The sequence below is a fragment of the Haemaphysalis longicornis genome, unplaced genomic scaffold, assembly GCF_048455015.1.
Source record: "Haemaphysalis longicornis isolate Haplotype H1 unplaced genomic scaffold, Haemaphysalis longicornis Haplotype H1 scaffold_3, whole genome shotgun sequence".
NCBI classification, from domain to species: domain Eukaryota; kingdom Metazoa; phylum Arthropoda; class Arachnida; order Ixodida; family Ixodidae; genus Haemaphysalis; species Haemaphysalis longicornis.
The window spans coordinates 81,443,953-81,461,772 of NW_027526335.1; the positions used below are offsets into that span (position 1 = coordinate 81,443,953).

General features: G+C 49.5%; 2 protein-coding genes across 2 annotated transcripts in view; one reads left to right on the forward strand and one right to left on the reverse strand.

The window, feature by feature from the left end:
* Window positions 1-986: 986 nt before the first annotated feature.
* Window positions 987-2,907, reverse strand: LOC144174739 (serine/arginine-rich splicing factor 5-like). Its single transcript, XM_077703576.1, has one exon. The coding sequence runs from the start codon at window positions 2,466-2,468 to the stop codon at window positions 1,512-1,514; it is 957 nt and encodes a 318-aa protein (XP_077559702.1). The 5' UTR covers window positions 2,469-2,907; the 3' UTR covers window positions 987-1,511.
* Window positions 2,908-3,058: 151 nt separating this feature from the next.
* Window positions 3,059-17,820, forward strand: part of LOC144174738 (testis-expressed protein 10 homolog) — a 56,478-nt gene continuing 41,716 nt past the window's right edge. The window contains exons 1-3 of the mRNA XM_077703575.1: window positions 3,059-3,399; window positions 10,038-10,217; window positions 11,760-12,023. Of these exons, the coding sequence (XP_077559701.1) occupies window positions 3,214-3,399; window positions 10,038-10,217; window positions 11,760-12,023 (630 nt within the window). The 5' untranslated portion in view covers window positions 3,059-3,213. The remainder of the gene's footprint in view (window positions 3,400-10,037; window positions 10,218-11,759; window positions 12,024-17,820) is intronic.

Sequence of the window (17,820 nt, forward strand, 5' to 3'; positions counted from 1 at the left end):
CACCCCGGTGCTTGTTAAGTACATTTGTCCCAACGTGTATGAGAGTGATGTGTGTAGGTTGTGCGCGGAGGAGCGAGCTTCGGCAGCTCACATCCTGTGGAACTGTGAGGTGAACCCACGTGAGGCAAGTGAGAAGACAACAATCCCACCGCAGCTGGAGGCTGCAACAAGGAGCTATCACTACGGACTACAACTCCAGGCCGTCCAGCAGGTCGCGGCCGCCCTCGAGAGGCAGCGATTGGGAGAAGCCACGGGGGAGGGGGGCGCAAGCCTCCCTGGACCCATGGGCGGAACCCGGAAGCGGCCCTCAGGACGCAGTCGCGACGACGTCCAGGCCACGTCACGGTGACGGGCCCCCATGAAGGGGTAACCTAACCGCTCTTCAGGCGTTTCAGTAAAGTTTTCTCTCTCTCTCTCTCTCTGTAAAGGCACGTTGGACATACTTGGGACAAGACTGGGATGCCACCGCAATGACCATAGTTACGTCAGGCGTACCCGAATACCTGACGCGAAATGTACACCAGAAATACATGGATTTTAGAGGATGCCTAATTCCGCACAAGTGAACGGCTCCGCCCCCTTCCATTCTGCCCACTATAAACAATCATGCCACCTCCAAGCAGTTCGGAGGTGCTCCGCACCTGCCGTTTGCTTAACTGGCCTTAAGAGCAGCCTGCCTTGATTCTTACCCAACTGGCCAAACTACTTCCGATTCATGGACAACCTGAAGCCAGCCTTGTTCACTTCACAACCCACGTTGAGAGCAGTCTTACACAGCTGGCAAACCCACTAGCGCTGACTAGTCAGTCACTGCTGGAGTTTTGGACAGCGAACATGGAACACCTCTGGATCTCCCAGTCCTAAATCCAACGTATCTTCAGCCTCTAGAATCCACACATGCCTCACATACCTTCAGACATTGAAATTTTGCACCATCAGTTACTCTTGGTCCCACAAAGGTGTACACAAAAGATTTCAGACTGTGCATACACAACGTGATAATTTATTTGTTCAACAGCAAAACAAGCAATCGGTTGCAGAGTCCAGTAGGTGCACCAATCCAGTTCACACAATTCAGTTCATAGTTTTCACCCGTACAATTTTTTTGGTCTTGCAGAGGACAGTGCGGTGTGAAAGACTCCGCTTTGGTAAGCATGATAAATGAGCAAAAAAAGTGAACACACCCCGCTTTGTTCAGCATGATAAATAGAGCAAACAAAAAAATTGAACACTCAACATGACTTCTCAACACTTTTCCCTTAAGTAACGCCAGCGTCAAAACAACCATTCCAAGGCACAGCGACTAAACAACACTTACCAAGACAAGCTTCAGGGAACAACGACCAGAATATACCTCTCTGCGCGGGACACCAAGGTGACAATGAAACACATATGGCATTGAAATGGCTCGCATCGGACCTAGGTCCTTCAACAAGAGCGATAAAAAAAAAAAAAAAAAAGAACAACCCGTGATGTGTTTGATTAGCAACGCCGCAATGTTCCAGTGTTGGTCAGTTTTCGTTCGCGTGGCGTGACGGCGAAGCCGAGGCAGCCGCGTCTTCGTACGAACCATTCCTCTCTTTGGGCGCCCTGTCGTCGGCCGAGGAGCCGCGTCGTTTCTTTTTCAGCGAAGGCTCGTCTTCGCGCTCCCTCGACAGCGATCGCGACGCGGAGCGTCCCTTCACCGGCGTCCTCGAACGGCTCCTGGCTTTCGCTGCGGTGCGCCGTCGGTGTGGAGACTTCGAGCCCGACCGCGAACGGCTGCTTGCCGAGCGCCTCGAATAAGACCTAGACCTAGACTTGCGACGGCCTGCGACGCGGCGGGGCCTCGACGAAGAGCGCGATCTCTGACGGCTCGAAGCAGCGCGCGACCTCGAGTAAGACCGAGAGCGCGACCTGCTGCCGTCGCCTCGGCGGCAGGGTCGGGGCGACTTGGATCCCGAGCTCGACCGGCGCTGCAAACGCTTAGTCTCCACGAGACGAATGCGGCGGCCGTCCAAACTTACGTTGTCTAGGCTGTCCAGGGCATTCTTCATGTCCGCGTAGCTGGCGAACTCGACGACTCCTTCGTGGCGCCGCAGCTTGTGAGCATCCGTGTACGTAACGTCGCCGGCCTGGCGCATGAAGTCCTTCAGGTCCTGCCAGCTCACGCTGCTGCTCAGGTTCTCGACGAGCAGCTGGTAGTTGGTGCGCGTCGGCGGCCCGAAACGGCGGGGGCCGCGCTCGTAGTCGGGGGGTCCTCGACGCATGCCCCGAGCCAGCTCGACCGTGACCCTCTCGCCCATCAGCTTCTTGCCGTTCAGCTCGCGCACGGCATCCTCGGCGTCCCGATAGTCGTCGAAGTCGACGAAACCGAAGCCGTTCTTGAGCACGATGTCTTCGATGCGGCCGTAGCCGCGAAAGAAGCGCTCCATGTCGCGCTCTCGAACATCGTAGTTGAGCCGGCCAACGAACACCCGGGTCGTCATGGTTTCACCGCCGCCGCCTTCGCAACAGAGGGAGGGCAAGACCGCTGGCAGGAATTCGGCGAGGCTTCGGTCGCGATGCACGCGCACCCGGCGGATTTCGGGCCTTTCGTCAGCTGCTGGAACATGCACGGCGACGCCGCCGCTCGTGGTTCGACCACGGCACGATGATGAGCTCTGTCCAGTATCTCACGTGATGCGCGATTCCGCGAAATGGCGTTCTGCGCTTGGGAATCAACTTCGTCGTCTTCGAATGGCCGTTCTAAGGGCGCGAACGTCGCTCCATGCCCGCTTCACACTGCATTTTTCGGCTGGGTAACTACGATCGCTGCCCAGGTTGACGGTTCCAGAAGCCTTACGCCGAAAACCGGCTTCAGCGGGTCCGGGGTCCCGAAACCGCCGCGATACTCCGCTCTCTCGCTATCTCTACAAATCCACATGTTTTCCTTGCAACCAAAATAAAACGTCACATCCGCTGCAGCTGTTTTGCAGTCGCAAATACTGGTACCCTCTCTTCTCATGCTAAACGTTAAAATTTTTATTTAGCCGCGGTGTAAATTATTAGTGTGCGTATTACCTCTGCACAAAGTGATGAATACGGAACATTTATTTTTCGCAACTGAGTCTTGTTTCAGGTGTTGTCTCGGCCAGTTTCCGCTACCGGTCCAAACAATCCGCATGTCCGCATGCTCTGTGCGGGTGCTTCGCGTGCGTTTCGAGCGTGTGTGTATAGTAATTGAGTTCAGCAATGGCTAAGACCAAAAAGATGCGCAAGGACTTCCAGAAAGTGAAGCTGAAGGTGGGACGCAAGCTACCGAAAGGTCTGAACGTGACAGACACCAGTTTCAAAACCAAAAAAATTGTCCTGCACGACCGCCTGTCAAAGTCGACCACCGCCGGGGAGCCAACGACGACACGAAAGCAGAGCGTTCAGGTGCGTGTTTTACTTGGATGTTGAACACATGGATTAGACCTGATCATTGTTGTAGGTCAGGTGCTTCAGCCAGCAGGTGCTTCAGCCAGCGGTGCTTTCAAACTGCCTGTGTTGAGCAACCTGTGAAGAACGACGTGTGTCGAAAGAACAAAGTTAAACATGCCAAATAGTTGGTAGTAATGACGAAACGCGGTGTCTAGAGTGCCGTCCGACGGCGCCGCAAGAGTATGCTCCCTAAGGTCCCTTAATGCTCCCGTGCCGTCCGGGCGGTCCGCCGCTTGAGCAGCTTGAGCGGCTCCGAGCTTTCAGCACACGGCCAGCACGGCGCCTTCGAGCTTCAGTCGTCTTAAAGGGACACTGAAGTGATATGCAAACATTGCAGGATTACTTGCGCACATTGTAGTCCGGAGTCCCCAGGCCATGTTTCGACCACCCTGGGCGCGTTTACGCGATTTTATTTAGTAGAAAAATTAATTCGAAAATGCTGTCCTCCTCTCTTTACGCTCGCCCATTTTCTGCGGCGTTTTCGTGTGACGTCAGGAGGGGATAAGCTGGCAATTGGCTGCGCTACTGCACGGCTCCCTGGCCTTCAGACAGAGTCAGTCGGCCAAGCGTTTCGTCCGCCGGCCGCCGACGGGTCGTCGCAATTCGTTCGCTCAGTTGAAACGAAGCCAGGACACATTTGTGAATGGTAGAATTTGCCTTTCTTTACTTGGTTAGTTTGCACACTGTATCTAGCTCCAAGTCAAGGTCGCTTCACACAAGCGCTGCACAAGCGCACATGCGACGCTTCGCTGACTGGTATGCCAGTAGGAAAATATAAGGCCTCTTGAAGGCGGGAGAAGAGTCAGCGAAGTCAATATAGGTACTAAGGAAATAAAATCAACTGATATTTTTACCGTACAGCGTAAAACTAGGGTGCGGGAAGCAATTTTTTGCGCTGGGCGAACAAGCACAGCGGTCAGCAGCACGACTACGCATCTGCGAACGCTTTTCCGTCTACGAAATGCAATTGCTAGACGTGAGCTATTGTGGAAACTCGGGCGACGCTTACTGCACGAGCGCAATACAACAAATAGTCACCTAAGCTGCTTGAAATGCCAAAACTAAAAAAAAGTGTAAACTGGTTGTACAATATATACCCTATATTACCAATGCCAGCGGAGCCCGCTCCGTGGCCGAGCGGTCTGGGTTGCTAGGTATGCCACTGCAAACTAGTTCACAAAACGCGCGCAGGCTGGCACTGGCACGCTAGCGAGTTCTCGTTGGCGTGCTGTTTCCATAAGCACCGACTGCTTGCAGGCAGTGGGCACAGGCCAGAATGAGCAGACCCTTGGCCTGGTGCGAACACGCTTTTTACGACACAGGCATGAGGGAGGCAAGCTCCAAATATGGGGGAAAAGCGCATGACATTTGGGCGTCTGCGGGTACGCAGAGGGCGTCCATGCACTGCGTAGGTTTCGGCTAGTGAATGCTACAATTCCAATCCGTCCTAGGAGGCTTATCTTTATGCATTTTTACAGCTGACAACATGGCAGAAGCGGGGTATGATGATTACTGAGTTATTGAGAATGCCCATCCAACAACGCCAACGGTTGTGTTTTACAGAACCGAAACCGAAACTTGTTTGGTTGCTCACCTTGGGCATCGTCCAATCACGGTGCCCGCTCCTCCTAACGTCACAGCTTTAGTTGGTGCGGCCGCCGCAAACCGCGCATGGTAGTTTTTCTTCTTTCGCGCTTTGTAAAATAATTACGGATTTGTCAACCGAATAAACGATGAAAAGTGTGCTAATTTGAGCCAGTCTACGCAGTGCAAGCAAAAACGGGAGCTTGACAAATTCACTTCAGTGTCCCTTTAAGATAGCTATACGAAAGAAAAGAAGTTTCTTATGACTCATTAGCCAGCTGAAGATCTGAAGCTCGCGGATGGTTATATAAGACCCGGGAGCACGCAAGCCGGAACTAAGGTTTAATGTGCGCTCACTCGGGTTAAGCTAGGCACATTCCCAGTCCCAGCGGCGGCGACTTGGCACGTCGCGCGACGTCGAAAAGCGATGAGCCCGCCGTCGCTCTTCATTGCTAGGTGACGGCGGAGCCGATCGCTTTCGAACCGAAATCGCCGCGCGATGAGGGATTTCGGTACGAGGCGGCGAGCCGCTTCCCAGCAAGCAGCGTCCCGTGCACTTCGGTTCTTTGTTCAGTGGCTTCAGCGTACACACGTACCAATCGACGAACAGCGTGGGACTCATCAGTCTAGAGAGACGTGTTTGATTTGCAAAATCAAGTAATCTTCGTATATAGCTAGATGGATAGCGGGATGGTAGGCTGACTTGCAGCTTAAATTTTCGTATATCGACGAGTATTAAACACCGTGGAGTTCGAAAGGGCCAGAACTTCTGCGTGTGTAAAGAAGCGAACTTTGCGGTCCGTGGATACAAGTGTTGTGGCGTGAAAGCAAACGTGTGAACTTCTTCCTGCAATGTGTTTAAAAGAGTCTGTTTGAGTTCGTTATTTTCGACTTCTCCGCCATAATGTTTGCGGCACTTTTCCAGGTCAGTAGCATGTGTTTTAGAGTTATTTCTACCTGTTTTTGTCGCGTTTGTGTAACATAATTTTCTTTGACTGCGAATGGTTGAAGCACCAAGGGTTCAGGTCGGGTAACAGTTTCGCTAAATGCAGTCGCGTCATCTCTCGTCGCAAGCGCACATTGCACCTTGGTTTAGGCTCGCTCGCTCACAGGGATACATTGGAGGCGATGCATTGACATAACCACCCGCGAGCTTCCGAACTTGAGCTGGCTGATGCGTCATAAGAAACTTCTTTTCCTTCGTAGAAGTATCTTAAGATGACTGAAGCTCGAAGGCGCCGTGCTGGCCGTGTGCTGTAAGCTCTGTACAGGAGTCGCTCAAGCGCCAGACCGGCCGGACGGCACGGAAGTATACGCTTGCAGCGCCGTCGGACGGCACTGCAAGGCCCAGCTAAAGAGCCGTCGAACGGCACTCTAGACACTGCGATGACGAAAAAGGCCAGCATATCCGTAATTTGCAGATTTGGGCGCTATCAAAATGTGTATGCGTAAAAACAAAAAAAGACTGCACCAGTGTTTTGAGAAAAAAGGGGGGAAAAGGAAAAAAAATTCAGTTGAGAGTAAAATTAAAGCAGGCCCGAGATTTGTGTTTTACTGCTAATAAAAATGAAGTAACGCCGTTAACGGTGAAGGTATACCCACCACCACACAGAGAGGCACGAATTTAAAAGGAATATTTTGAAAATTTGGTTCTATCGCTAGAGAAAATGTAGCTGGGACCAGCTACTATTTTCTCTTCAAATGTAATCCAGGCAGGTGTGGTTGCGATAACGCTGCATTGGTCGAATAAATGGTCCCTGTTGGAGCAAGTGAGCCTTGTGCAATAGTTAACTGCGTAATTGTAGATTTCGGCACACGTTAAATATCCCAAGGTGGTCAAAATTATCCCGGAGCCTTCCACTACGGCGCGCCTCGTCGCCTGTGTGCCTCGGCGCATTAAACCTTATAATCATTTAACTGCGTAATTGTAAACGCACGTACGCTGGCAGAGCCAAGCTTTTATAACAAAAATTCCGTTCTCTTACGGTTAAGGGGCAGGCACGTAAGTGTAAAGATAGACCGCTTGTTATTAAGATCGATTGTTATGATCAGACTGTGGCACTGCTGCAATGAGTTCGAAGAGAGGCCACCAGTTGCGACTCGCTGAAAGCTTCAAGCAGGTATAAAATCAGCATTGAACTCTTAACGCGCTCTTATCTTCCAAGACGTACTCCTTTCGGCCCCTTCCTTTGAACAGTGCCGTGTACTGCCACAATACATACACACAACCGAGCGCGCAGCTACTGGTGGGGGTGGTGTCCCATAAACTGGTGCATACCCACTAAGGGGGATTGACCAAGATTTTTCTTTTTTTTTTTTTTTTCATTAAAAAGAACCAGATAAGGCAAAACAGTACAGCCAAAGAAAGAATTTAGTATGTAGATTCAAGGGAGAAAGGGTAAAATGAAAGAGGTACGAGAAAGCCTGATCGGAATCTTTTCAGCTAGTGTCCTTTCCATTTGTCTTTTTCTTTGTAAGCTTTCAGTACATGCTGCACACTCTGGTGATGTGTCGCACATGCACAATAGGAATAAGTTACAACAACTCGTGTCCTACCTCAGCGTGGAAATACCTTTATTCAGTGTCTGAGCGTTGTGGTTTCGCCCACCACCGTAATTCGTGCCCTTTCACACTGTCGTTATTTAACTCATTGCTGTGCAATGTGAAAACAGCATACACCCTGTATTCTGTCATTTTTCATTCCAGGCCGAGCACCTGACAGGAACATCTGCTGTGACGTTGTTTACGAGATTGCCAGCATAAGTGATGCTGCTCACTTATCTCTTTGTGGGGGTAATGGATAATGGTAGCATGAATGGGTGCCAAACACCATGGTGGGCCAAATCAGAACGCTCGCATGCTGAACATAGGTCTTTCCATGCCAGTGTCGAGCGCAAACTCTCACAGCTTATTCCTACTGTGCATATGCAGACCATCGCCAGGATGTGCAGCGTGTACTGCAAACCATGTGCTCCATTGTTGGTATTTCAATGCATCGTAACATCACAGCCTACTGTTCATTTCCAGTGTGGTCCACTGGGAAGGCACGCGAAAAATTTGTTTTTGGAACCCTCCCCTATTTCATTCCATTTACAGCTTGCATCTTAATGGACGGCAACTTTTTATGTGTAGAAGAACATGCTTAGCTCCGTCTGGGCCCTCTGATGACACTTTTCACACAGTCCAGCACCTTTATATGCCCTATCTGGCGGAGCCTTATGCAGTGAGCATATGCAGCATGCTAAAGACCCAAGATGTGCTCGTGACTGGCACAACAGACTTACAGGGTCAAGCTTCAATCAGCCCAAAAAGCTGTATGTGCTGAGGTAAGAAGTAAGCAGCAAAGATCAACAGACATGTGACTGGAGGACATTAAAGGGACCCTGCAACACTCTTTAAGCAGTGCAAGTCAACCTGCGCGACGTTTAGATTACACTGCCAGGAATACCTGAGCCAAATATTACACGTGCAAGTGAAGCTGTGACGGCGCAAATTGCTGTGAAAGATGCGGAAAAACCAACAGCGCTCTCTTCAATTCAATTTTCCTCATTATGCACACTGGCATGGCCTAAACAATGTCATTGAGGCCATAGCTGTCCTATTGGCTGTCGCTGGTCAACTTTGTGGCCTATTTCTCGCATTTCCTGTGACGATCCGCCGTCATCGGCACTGTGTACCAACCTCTTCTATGCCTGAACCTGTATGCACAGTTTTGGCATTTCTTTTGTGTTTTGAGTGTGCGCGAGTTTGAGGGATGAATTCATTACTCCCCTTTCAGTGAGACCACTCGACAACAAACGTTTATAGCTTCAAAAATGCCCTACCAGCCTGAGCACGTGCTTGCGAGCAGGCAACGATGCCTGCTTCTTTGTGGCACCTGACCAGAAATAGACCCCTCCACTTCGTGGAGAAACGGAGAAAACTTCCCCCGGCCTGTGATACATCAAAGGCCACCAAAGAGAACGCCGCGAGCCGCCCCCCTCTCCGAGAGAAAGCCTTTGGTTGTGTTGTCCGTGGTCCAGTTGAGAGGGAATCATGCGTGATTTCTCATCACACGTAGTTTTGGGGATAGTGAACAGATTTTCAAAATTCTTGCGGGAGGAGATTGCTGGGACAATAGACTTTACCAAAAAATGCATTCCGAGTAGTGGATGGTAAGTACTGCAGGGTCCCTTTAATGCTAAAATTAGAAGAAAGAACAGGATATCTACGTTTTAATGCTTAAGGTAGTGAACAGGTTGGCAAGGTTACTGGCAGAACGAATGCTGAGAAAGAAGGAAAGGGGAGATGATGATGATCGTATAGACGGAGGCAAACTCTGTGGAGAGGTGCAACAACACTTGGGTAAAAAAATGAATTGGTTTGATGCGAGACACCAGCCATAGCCATACGGAGAGAGGCCTTTGTATTGCAGCACTTGAATAAGGGCTGCTGCTGCTGATGATGATGGCAGCAGGGATGTATTGATGAAAGGGGACCAACAGAACATGATAAGCTCAGATGGAGTCTATGCAAAACAGCGTGAAAAAAGGCAAAGACAGAGATACATGACAAGGACTGCGCTGAACTATCAACTGGTATTATTTTGAAAGAGAGACAATATTAGAGCTGTCCAACATAAGGTTTGTCTGTGCATGCGTAGAAAATTTAGTTCTTTCTCAGACGAGGTGATAGAGGCCATGCTGACGCATGCCTCACCCAGCGTTTAGATCCGTTCTGATTCTATAATTTCACTTGAGAGCCGTGATTTGCACTTTCTAATGATGGAAGTGTGTTGTAATTCTGGCAAACAGTCCTTGCAATTCAAACAATGTCTTGCTGGGAAGCCCTCCGCATCTTTCCCCTCCCGTGCATTTTTTACATTGCTCGCGTGCTCCCTCAGCCTATCGTTGACGCATCTTGTCGTGCATCTCTCTCTGTCTTTGTCTTTTTTGCGCTGTTTTGCGTAGATTATTTACCAACATGCCCAGTTTTCCACGTGACTCAGATGGAGTCTTTGTCTTCTGCAGGACCTGATTGGCCGCCTGCACCACTACAACGTGACCAACCGCCTAAATGCCCTGGTGGGTCTCAGGGAGCTGGGAAAGAGCCAATCAGTAGCATTTGGGCCACACCTGAAGCCCCTGCTCGAGACTTTGGGCACCCTCTGCTCGGACAAGGAGGGCGTTGTACGGCAGTCTGCACACAAGGTCTGTGAAGCGGAGGGGAGGGTGTTTTAAGGGCAGAGCACTGTAGGGGCTCGCCTTGTCGTCATAGCTCGCTCGCTGGGCCCAAGTAGAGCCGGTGTTTCGTCGTAGCCGCTGTCGTCGCGGCGTTGGCTGAGGCTTCGAAAGCCAAGCAGTTTATGTAGTCATAAGCTTTTGAAACTCGTGAACCGCTGGCGCTTGTCATACATCTCCCCGTTGTTTAGTGCAAAGAAAACTGTAGATGCGTTTGAGGCAAAATATTCGTAATTAACCGGCAGCGACCGCGTTCATATAGTTAGGAACACTGGTTGGGTTGGTTTTTACGATAGTAAGTGGATAAAAGTGGCAGCGCAACGCCGGCACGTGCGGGAGGAAAAGCAAGCACAAAAAGAACAGAACTCTTGCTGCCGCAGTTTCAGGCAGGGGGCACGCGAGCACTGCGAAGGCGGGAAATTTGAAGTGCGTTGGGTGGTAGCAGTGAGCGGATAACGGCACTGCAGCCATTATGGCGAATGGCTGCAGCCATTATGGCTCTGCACTTCTGACAGTTTTCACATTGAGTGGGACGGCTTTAATTTTTTTCCTTCTGTCCTTGATCAGGAATGCTTCTGCCATGGCTAGGAGTGGAATGAAGTTCAACCTTGTGCATCTGTGAATTCTCGGCATAGCTGTTGTGCCAATGGGCATGTCTGTTGCTAAGGGGAATATGTCTTCCTGTTTTTTGCCACGCATTCGTTGATGAGCAGTTGCTGCGGCTTTTGAAACTGTGATTACCCGTGCACATTTCCTTGATTTTTCACCGCATGTGTGTCTCCTGTGCTGAACTAAGAGGGCCGGTTCTTGAATCTGCGTTAGCTCCTCGCCTGCTTTCAGAGTGTAGCAGGCCGGCCAGTTAGTATCTGTTGGAGTTCTGTAACCTCTGATAATTGTGAAGATTGGAAACTGCCCGCACTACATGTCTGCCTGACTTTTGCGCCAATCGGAAATTGGAATGCCCTTATTTATTTACACGGTACCTGTGAGTGGTTCCTTACCTGTGAAACACCCGCCGTGGCTGCTTTTCAGATGAAGGCAAAAAATTGAAAACGCCTGTGTGTTTGAGATTTTGGCGCATGTTAAAGATCCCCAGGTGGTCAAAATTAATCCAGAGCCGTCTACTATGGTGCATGTCATAGCCAAAATTTAAAAAATTGAATTTTCACCTTTGAGGCATCACTCATGCGTCGTTATGTACTTAATATTTATTAGGGCCTGGCTTCATCCTGCACTATACTTGCACGTGAGCTCGGGTACAAATAGCTGCGAGCGACGGTTCGTTACCGATCACTTGTACTTACGAGTGAGTAAGAGTGGATGTACCTAGAAGTTGACCTTGGCTTCCCTAGGGTCACTTTTGCGTCCCCAGACATTCCCTGAACTTTCGCGACTGCTCACTTGTATTAATGAGTACGAGCAAGTAAGAGTGGATGTACCTAGAAGTCGACAACGGCTTCCCTATGGGCGTCCCCAGACGTTCCCTGAACTTCTCCATGCCGCTCCCCTCAGGTCCTCCGCCAGGTGCTGGGCTCGGTGTCGAGCGAGCGGCTGTCGCCCTTTGGCCCGCTGCTGCTGTCGCACCTGGGCTGTGCCGTGAACCACCTGTCGTCCGAGGTGCGGCACGACTCCCTGGAGCTGCTGAGCATGCTGCTGGACACGGTGCCCACCCTGGCCGTCCGCGCCCCATACGGCACCCTGCACAACTTCCTCAACATGGTCTCCGCCTCCGCTGAGTCGTCCGTCAGCAAGCGGCGCCGAGTGCTCTCCTGCCAGGTGCGTCCTGAGCCAGAGCTCTTTAATTGGTCTCTTTTATGTGCCTGTCCAGGGCACTTCTGAGCAGCTTCTGGGCAGTCCAAAACTGCTCCACCGTAGGACACCTTGAAGGACACAGGAAGGAAGTAGGCTGCCTACAGACCACTTCCTTCTTCTTGTGCACGTGTTGAGTTTGCACTACAGTCGAACCCCGCAATAATGAAAACACCGGGGAAAGCCAAAAAATTCGCTTTTGCGGGAATTTCGTTGCCGCGAGAATGAAACATAAACGACCGGGAAATTGGCCACAAACCAAAAATTTATTTCCTAAAGTCGGTTATATTACTTCGTGAGCCTTACCTTGCAGCCAACGTCACAGTTCAGCTATCACTGTACAAGTGGTTCATTGCTAGTCATCGTGCGCGCCCAAGAACAACGAGATCATGTCAAACGCATCCTAAACATTCTGTGGGTTCACCTTCTCTGCACGTTTTCCGCCCTGGCCCTCGGCACCGAGTATGTCCGATCATGCAAGTGAAGCCCAGCTTCTTCTGTTTACGAACTTTGCCACAGAATGGCACCTCGTTGCACCAATACTGTTTACAAAACTTAGTGAGCACCGCTTTCTAGACGTCCAGAAAGGTCACAGCTGTCACTGTTTTGTGTTGCGCACGTGCGCCATTGAAAACTGGTGGGATCCTTGCTTTTCAAAATGGTTGAGCTAGCTGCAGGCGTTTCCAAACTCGTCGACGCTATCCTCCCTTGGGCCACTGACTTGGGCCATGATGGCTGCCTTATCTCGTAGCGATAAAAACCTCCACTTTTGGGCTGGCGAAGGCATCTTACTAAGAGCAGACATGCCAATCGCCACACACAAACAACAAACGCACGCGCTCTGTTCAGCGGTAGTGGGCTAGCATAGCCCAAGCTAAAGCCGCGACTTGAGTCACCATGTGTCGCCCCCTGAGGGTGCCGCTACGAGGCTGCCTTCACGGCCGCCGGCTACGCGGTCTTTTGTAAACAAATATGGCGGCGGCCATGCAAGCGTGCTGTGGCTGAAGTTTACGCACTTTGAGTCCAAAAAAATGCACTTGAGCACTTTTTGGACACAGTTACCCTCCAATGGGTAGGTAAAATGCCGACCAAACTTGCAATTTCGTTAACGCGGGATCAGTTTCCAAAAACGTTTCGTTGCCGCGAGATATAAAATACATGGGCGTCTATGGACGTTCGTCGGGGATGCGAAAATATTTCGTTGCCGCGGCAATTTCGTACCCGCGGGATTTCGTTATCGCGGGTTTTGACTGTACTTGAAGATGTTCAAGAACCACTACCAAACTAGCCCAATTGTCGATACTTCCTGCCACAGAAATTCTATGGGCAGGTAAAATACCGAGCTGCTTTGGAGTAGTTTTGAGTAGTCCAAAACTGCAAAAGAGACCTAATCCACATGCTGGGTGCGAAACTCCCCTTTTAAATCAGGGGCGCACAAGAATTCCGGCTGTGTTGTAAATTAAGAGCAGTCATTTTGTTGTGACATCTAGAGGATGAAAACTGAACTTTGCTAAACCCTGGCTTTAATTAACGTGTGTTATGTAAGAAAACCTCATCTTAAAATTGGGAAACAGGAAGTCATAATCTGTTTGTTGATGTTTCTCAATGCTAGCGGCGGCAGCCTCACGCTGCTGATCACTTACTACAATTTTCTGCCGACAGATGGCAGGATAGTTTGGCTGCCCCGCAGAGCAGGCACCAATTACAGAGCGCTTTGTTATGCAGGATGCATGGGGAGTTTTGAGGCTTCATATATTGTTGTGGCCTGAACATTGAGGGTAAAGGAAGTACTGTATTTGTGCAATTGTAATGTGCACCTTTTTTCGCTAAATGTAGCCTTTGAATTTGTCTGTGCGTTAAAATCGGGCACAAAACTAGAGTCGGCTTCAAAGCAGCCAGCAGCCCTCGCCATGGTAACTCCATCCGAAATCAACTCAATCTAATCCAAAATAATTCGTCAACATCATAGAATGTCACACTAATAGATACTAGAGGGAAATCTGGCGCCATGGTCTAGGGGAGCCGCACTTCACCAAGCATTTTGTCCTGTAGCGGGCAGGCACGTTCCACTTGTCCTTGACATGACTCATGAACAGGCTGAGAAGTTGGCTCTGGCTTCAAAAACGCAACAATATTTCTGTAAAAGTTTCATCAAATTTGTTTTGTTATTATACAATTGAAGCTTTACAAAGATTTATTTTTCAGTCATTATTTGGAAGCTTCACCCACGATGGACAAGAAAAATGTGTTACAATATTTTGTTGATTTTGGCTTCAAGATAAAAAACAAAGCCATATGGCTAGCTAAGCCAAATAGGCGAGAAACATCACTAGATGGCGGCCCGAGATCGCAGCGCCAGATTTTGCTCTTGTATAGTATATTAATATGAAACTCTCTATGGTCAATATCACGTGAACATAAGTACGTTGTGAAACACCCATTTCCCAATGAACATACCTTTGCAAGCTGTTGTACATATTGCTACTGCTAGAATTAGCCCCTCGTTTCACCCATTACAGTCCCGAATAGGTGCCATTTTGAATTGTCCATCAAGTGCAAGGCAATTTCACTTGCTGACAGCGAGGGTAACCAAGCTGTATCACGCACTCTAGTCGCCCAAGAGACATTGCGAATTGGCGGAGACAAAGCAAAGCCATATTTTTATGCAAGGCTTCACCAGCTTTGAGCACAGACGTTTTCAAGAAGTTCGGGACTCCTGGGCGGAATTCAGGAAGTAGCAGCGAATGAACCAACGGCTTGTAATGTCTAAAGTTATAAAGGTCAGGGCGCTTGAAATAGCAGACGCTTTCAATGTTTCTTCTTCTTCTCCGGTTTTCATGCCAGCAGGAGCTAGATACGCAGGTTTATGAAGCACAAGGGATTTTTGCTGCCGAAGTTGCGTGCGTCAAATAAACTGTCGTGGGTGGTAGACTCTGTATCATGTCCTTTACATCTAAGCGGCATCAAGTTATTTTCTCAAATTTTCCTAAGTAAACTTACATGTGTGTTACAATCGGGGGCGTGTTACAATCGGGCAAATATGGTAGCCCACTTTTTCATCAATATTGAAGGAGAGGTGCGAGCTGCTGAGGCAGCTTTCAGGATCAATGTTTCACTGTTCATGTGCAAGCAGAACCGGGACAGTCAGCGGGGAGGGGGGTTGGCGCCAGCGCTCATCGAGTATTGCCAATAGATTGGGTTGTTTTCAGAGGGAGAAAGGTGTGGTAAAAATTGCAGTTCCTATCTTATAACCTTCCAAAACTGAGAGCAGTGGGGCAGACTGAATTTCACATTTTTGCAGTGGGCCAAAAACACGTGCTAAAATTTGCTATCTCACTTTTGGCGAAATTGGTTACACGATGTTATGAATCAATTGTGGTGTGTGTGTGTTGATGCGCGGCGCGCAGACGCGGTGCAGCGCACAATGCTACTCGCTGGTGGGCTTTCCTGCAGAGCTCAGAGGTCTGTTGCGAAGACCACTTCCGGAACTGAACCGGTCAAGTCGGTACATGCTACAGCACTCATGCCGCATCGTAAATGTGGCCCGGCTAGAACCCTCTTACGCATGCACGGGCTCGCCGTAGTGGCTGTTTCGTTGTCTGAGTCATCGCGTCTCTGACTGTGCAAGAGGGCTTTTGCTTCTGCGTGTTTGACTCTGTCGAGTTGGCGCTTCTTTTGACTGTTGCATTGGAGACTAAATGAGCCCTCTTTCTGGTGAGGGGCCTGTGTATTCTGGGCCTCCGCGGTGAACGTTTCTTCGTCTATTTGAGTTGTCATGTTTTAAGCATGCCAGTACACCGCTACCTGTACCATCGCTTTTCTCTGCTCGCCATGCAAAGGGGTCGTGAAGAAATTTTCAAAAAAAGTGTGTTCTGTGTGCGCTTCTAACCGTGGAACCTTCATAAACAAACAATCCATACCTGTTTCGTTGCCCGATATCGGCAAATAGGAAAACAAATGCAGTTACGGTATCACTGAGGCTTTCCTCCTCAACTCGTGAAGTGACGTTTCAGTAAGTCATTAAGAAGCCAATCACAGTTCTCCCTCGTCTGCACAATATGTTGGCATACAGCAGGCTTGCAAAGGGTCAGATAAAGTTACAACATCGGCGCCATGATGAAACTCTCCCTGCCACTGAACGGGAGATGTCTGATCCGTGATACGACGGATCAACATGGTCGAACTTTCAGTCAACGCGGGCGAGTGGTGCAGCCAGAAGTAACCACGTTTAATCTAAACTGGGCATTCGTAAACTGTTTTTGCTGTTTCACACGAGTCTAAACTGTTGTTTTGCTAGCCGATATTCTTGCACAAGTTGGCCGATGTCTGTCTCACGTAACCTGTAATGTGAGTTGCGCGAACGTGAAACTTCTGACCTGACGAGATAAATAACCGAACACTTAAAATGAGAATTTATTACATAAACATGTTTATCAAAGGAACTTCGAGTAGTCGGAACTTAAAACCCATCCAAAATTTACTCATCAAGCGCAAAAATAACTAGCGAGAAGCAGCGATACAGCGCCGAGTCTCTGAGTCCCACCATCATGCAGTTCGATTGCTTTCCTGTTTCCTCCTATAAACAATGCTGTTAACGCTGTTTTGTTGATTGTAAACGCCCCCCTTTGGCTTACTGCAGAAGCGTTCAACAGTATTGGCGGTTAAAGCTCTGGGTTGATTAGAATTTATAAAAACACGACAGAGGGCTGGGTTACAAATGTGAAGCGGCTTTTATGCAACATTTTTTCGCCACGCGCGCTTCTCACGTCGATAGTGTAATGTATAAAGTGTCCGACCATCACCTCTTGTATTTTTACAAGCTGCCGTGATGCGCTTTGCATCCCTTCCAACCCTCAGAAAACAAGTCAACTGTGCCACTTAACGAGAAAGCCGGAGGAGGAGGGGAAAAGTTTTCCTTCCGAACCTCTCTCTCGGTGCCGCCGCTTTGGCATTGTTCCTGCGCCCGCTCACAAACTTGCGCCACTGGTGCTGGTGCTTGGCGCCACTTGCTCGCACGTACGCCTACATTCACCTGTTGTGTCACGTGCACACCGCTTTGAGTTCGACTGGGTGCCTCTTCAACTGTCTTCGTTCTTCTGCGGAAGGGACGTCAGGGCCAATCTTTCGGGAACCCGAGTGCGTCACTGAAGAAGCGGTTGTTGCGCAGATACGTGGTGCGGACAGCACTGACAAGTGATACGTGGACAACGCTATTGAGCAGCCGACTCAGGTAGCGTCTTCGCAGAGGCTCAACACATGATACAGCCCCTCAGGGACTTTGTTTCCGCCAAGAACATTTCGCTCAGCTTGGTGGAGATGTGCGCCAGTCCAAACAGGCCACCGACTATGGTATCTTGTCCACAAATAAGTAGTAGTATGACCTTGCTTGCATGCGAATGAACTGTTTTGATCTCTGTTTTGCCCCCCTTTTTTTTGCACAACCCACTTATAGCAATTATCGGTTATAACAACGGGTTTTCCTTCGCACATGGATATTGCTATAAGTGAAATACACTGTATACAGCATTCATCTTCACTAGGCGCAAAAAGACGTGATCGGATCTAAACCAAATCACTAAAGGACACAGATGAATCTAAGCCAACTCGCCAATTATATGTTTTCATGTATACAGCATGCGCAGACCCAGGTCTTCTTCGATTCCCCCGTTTAAAGGGGGTAGTCGAAGGATTTCCTTTTGGAGTCAAGGACATAACCTTGCAGGAAAAAGGTGAATGTCAGGTTGCATCCCTGGTGCTGTCAGGT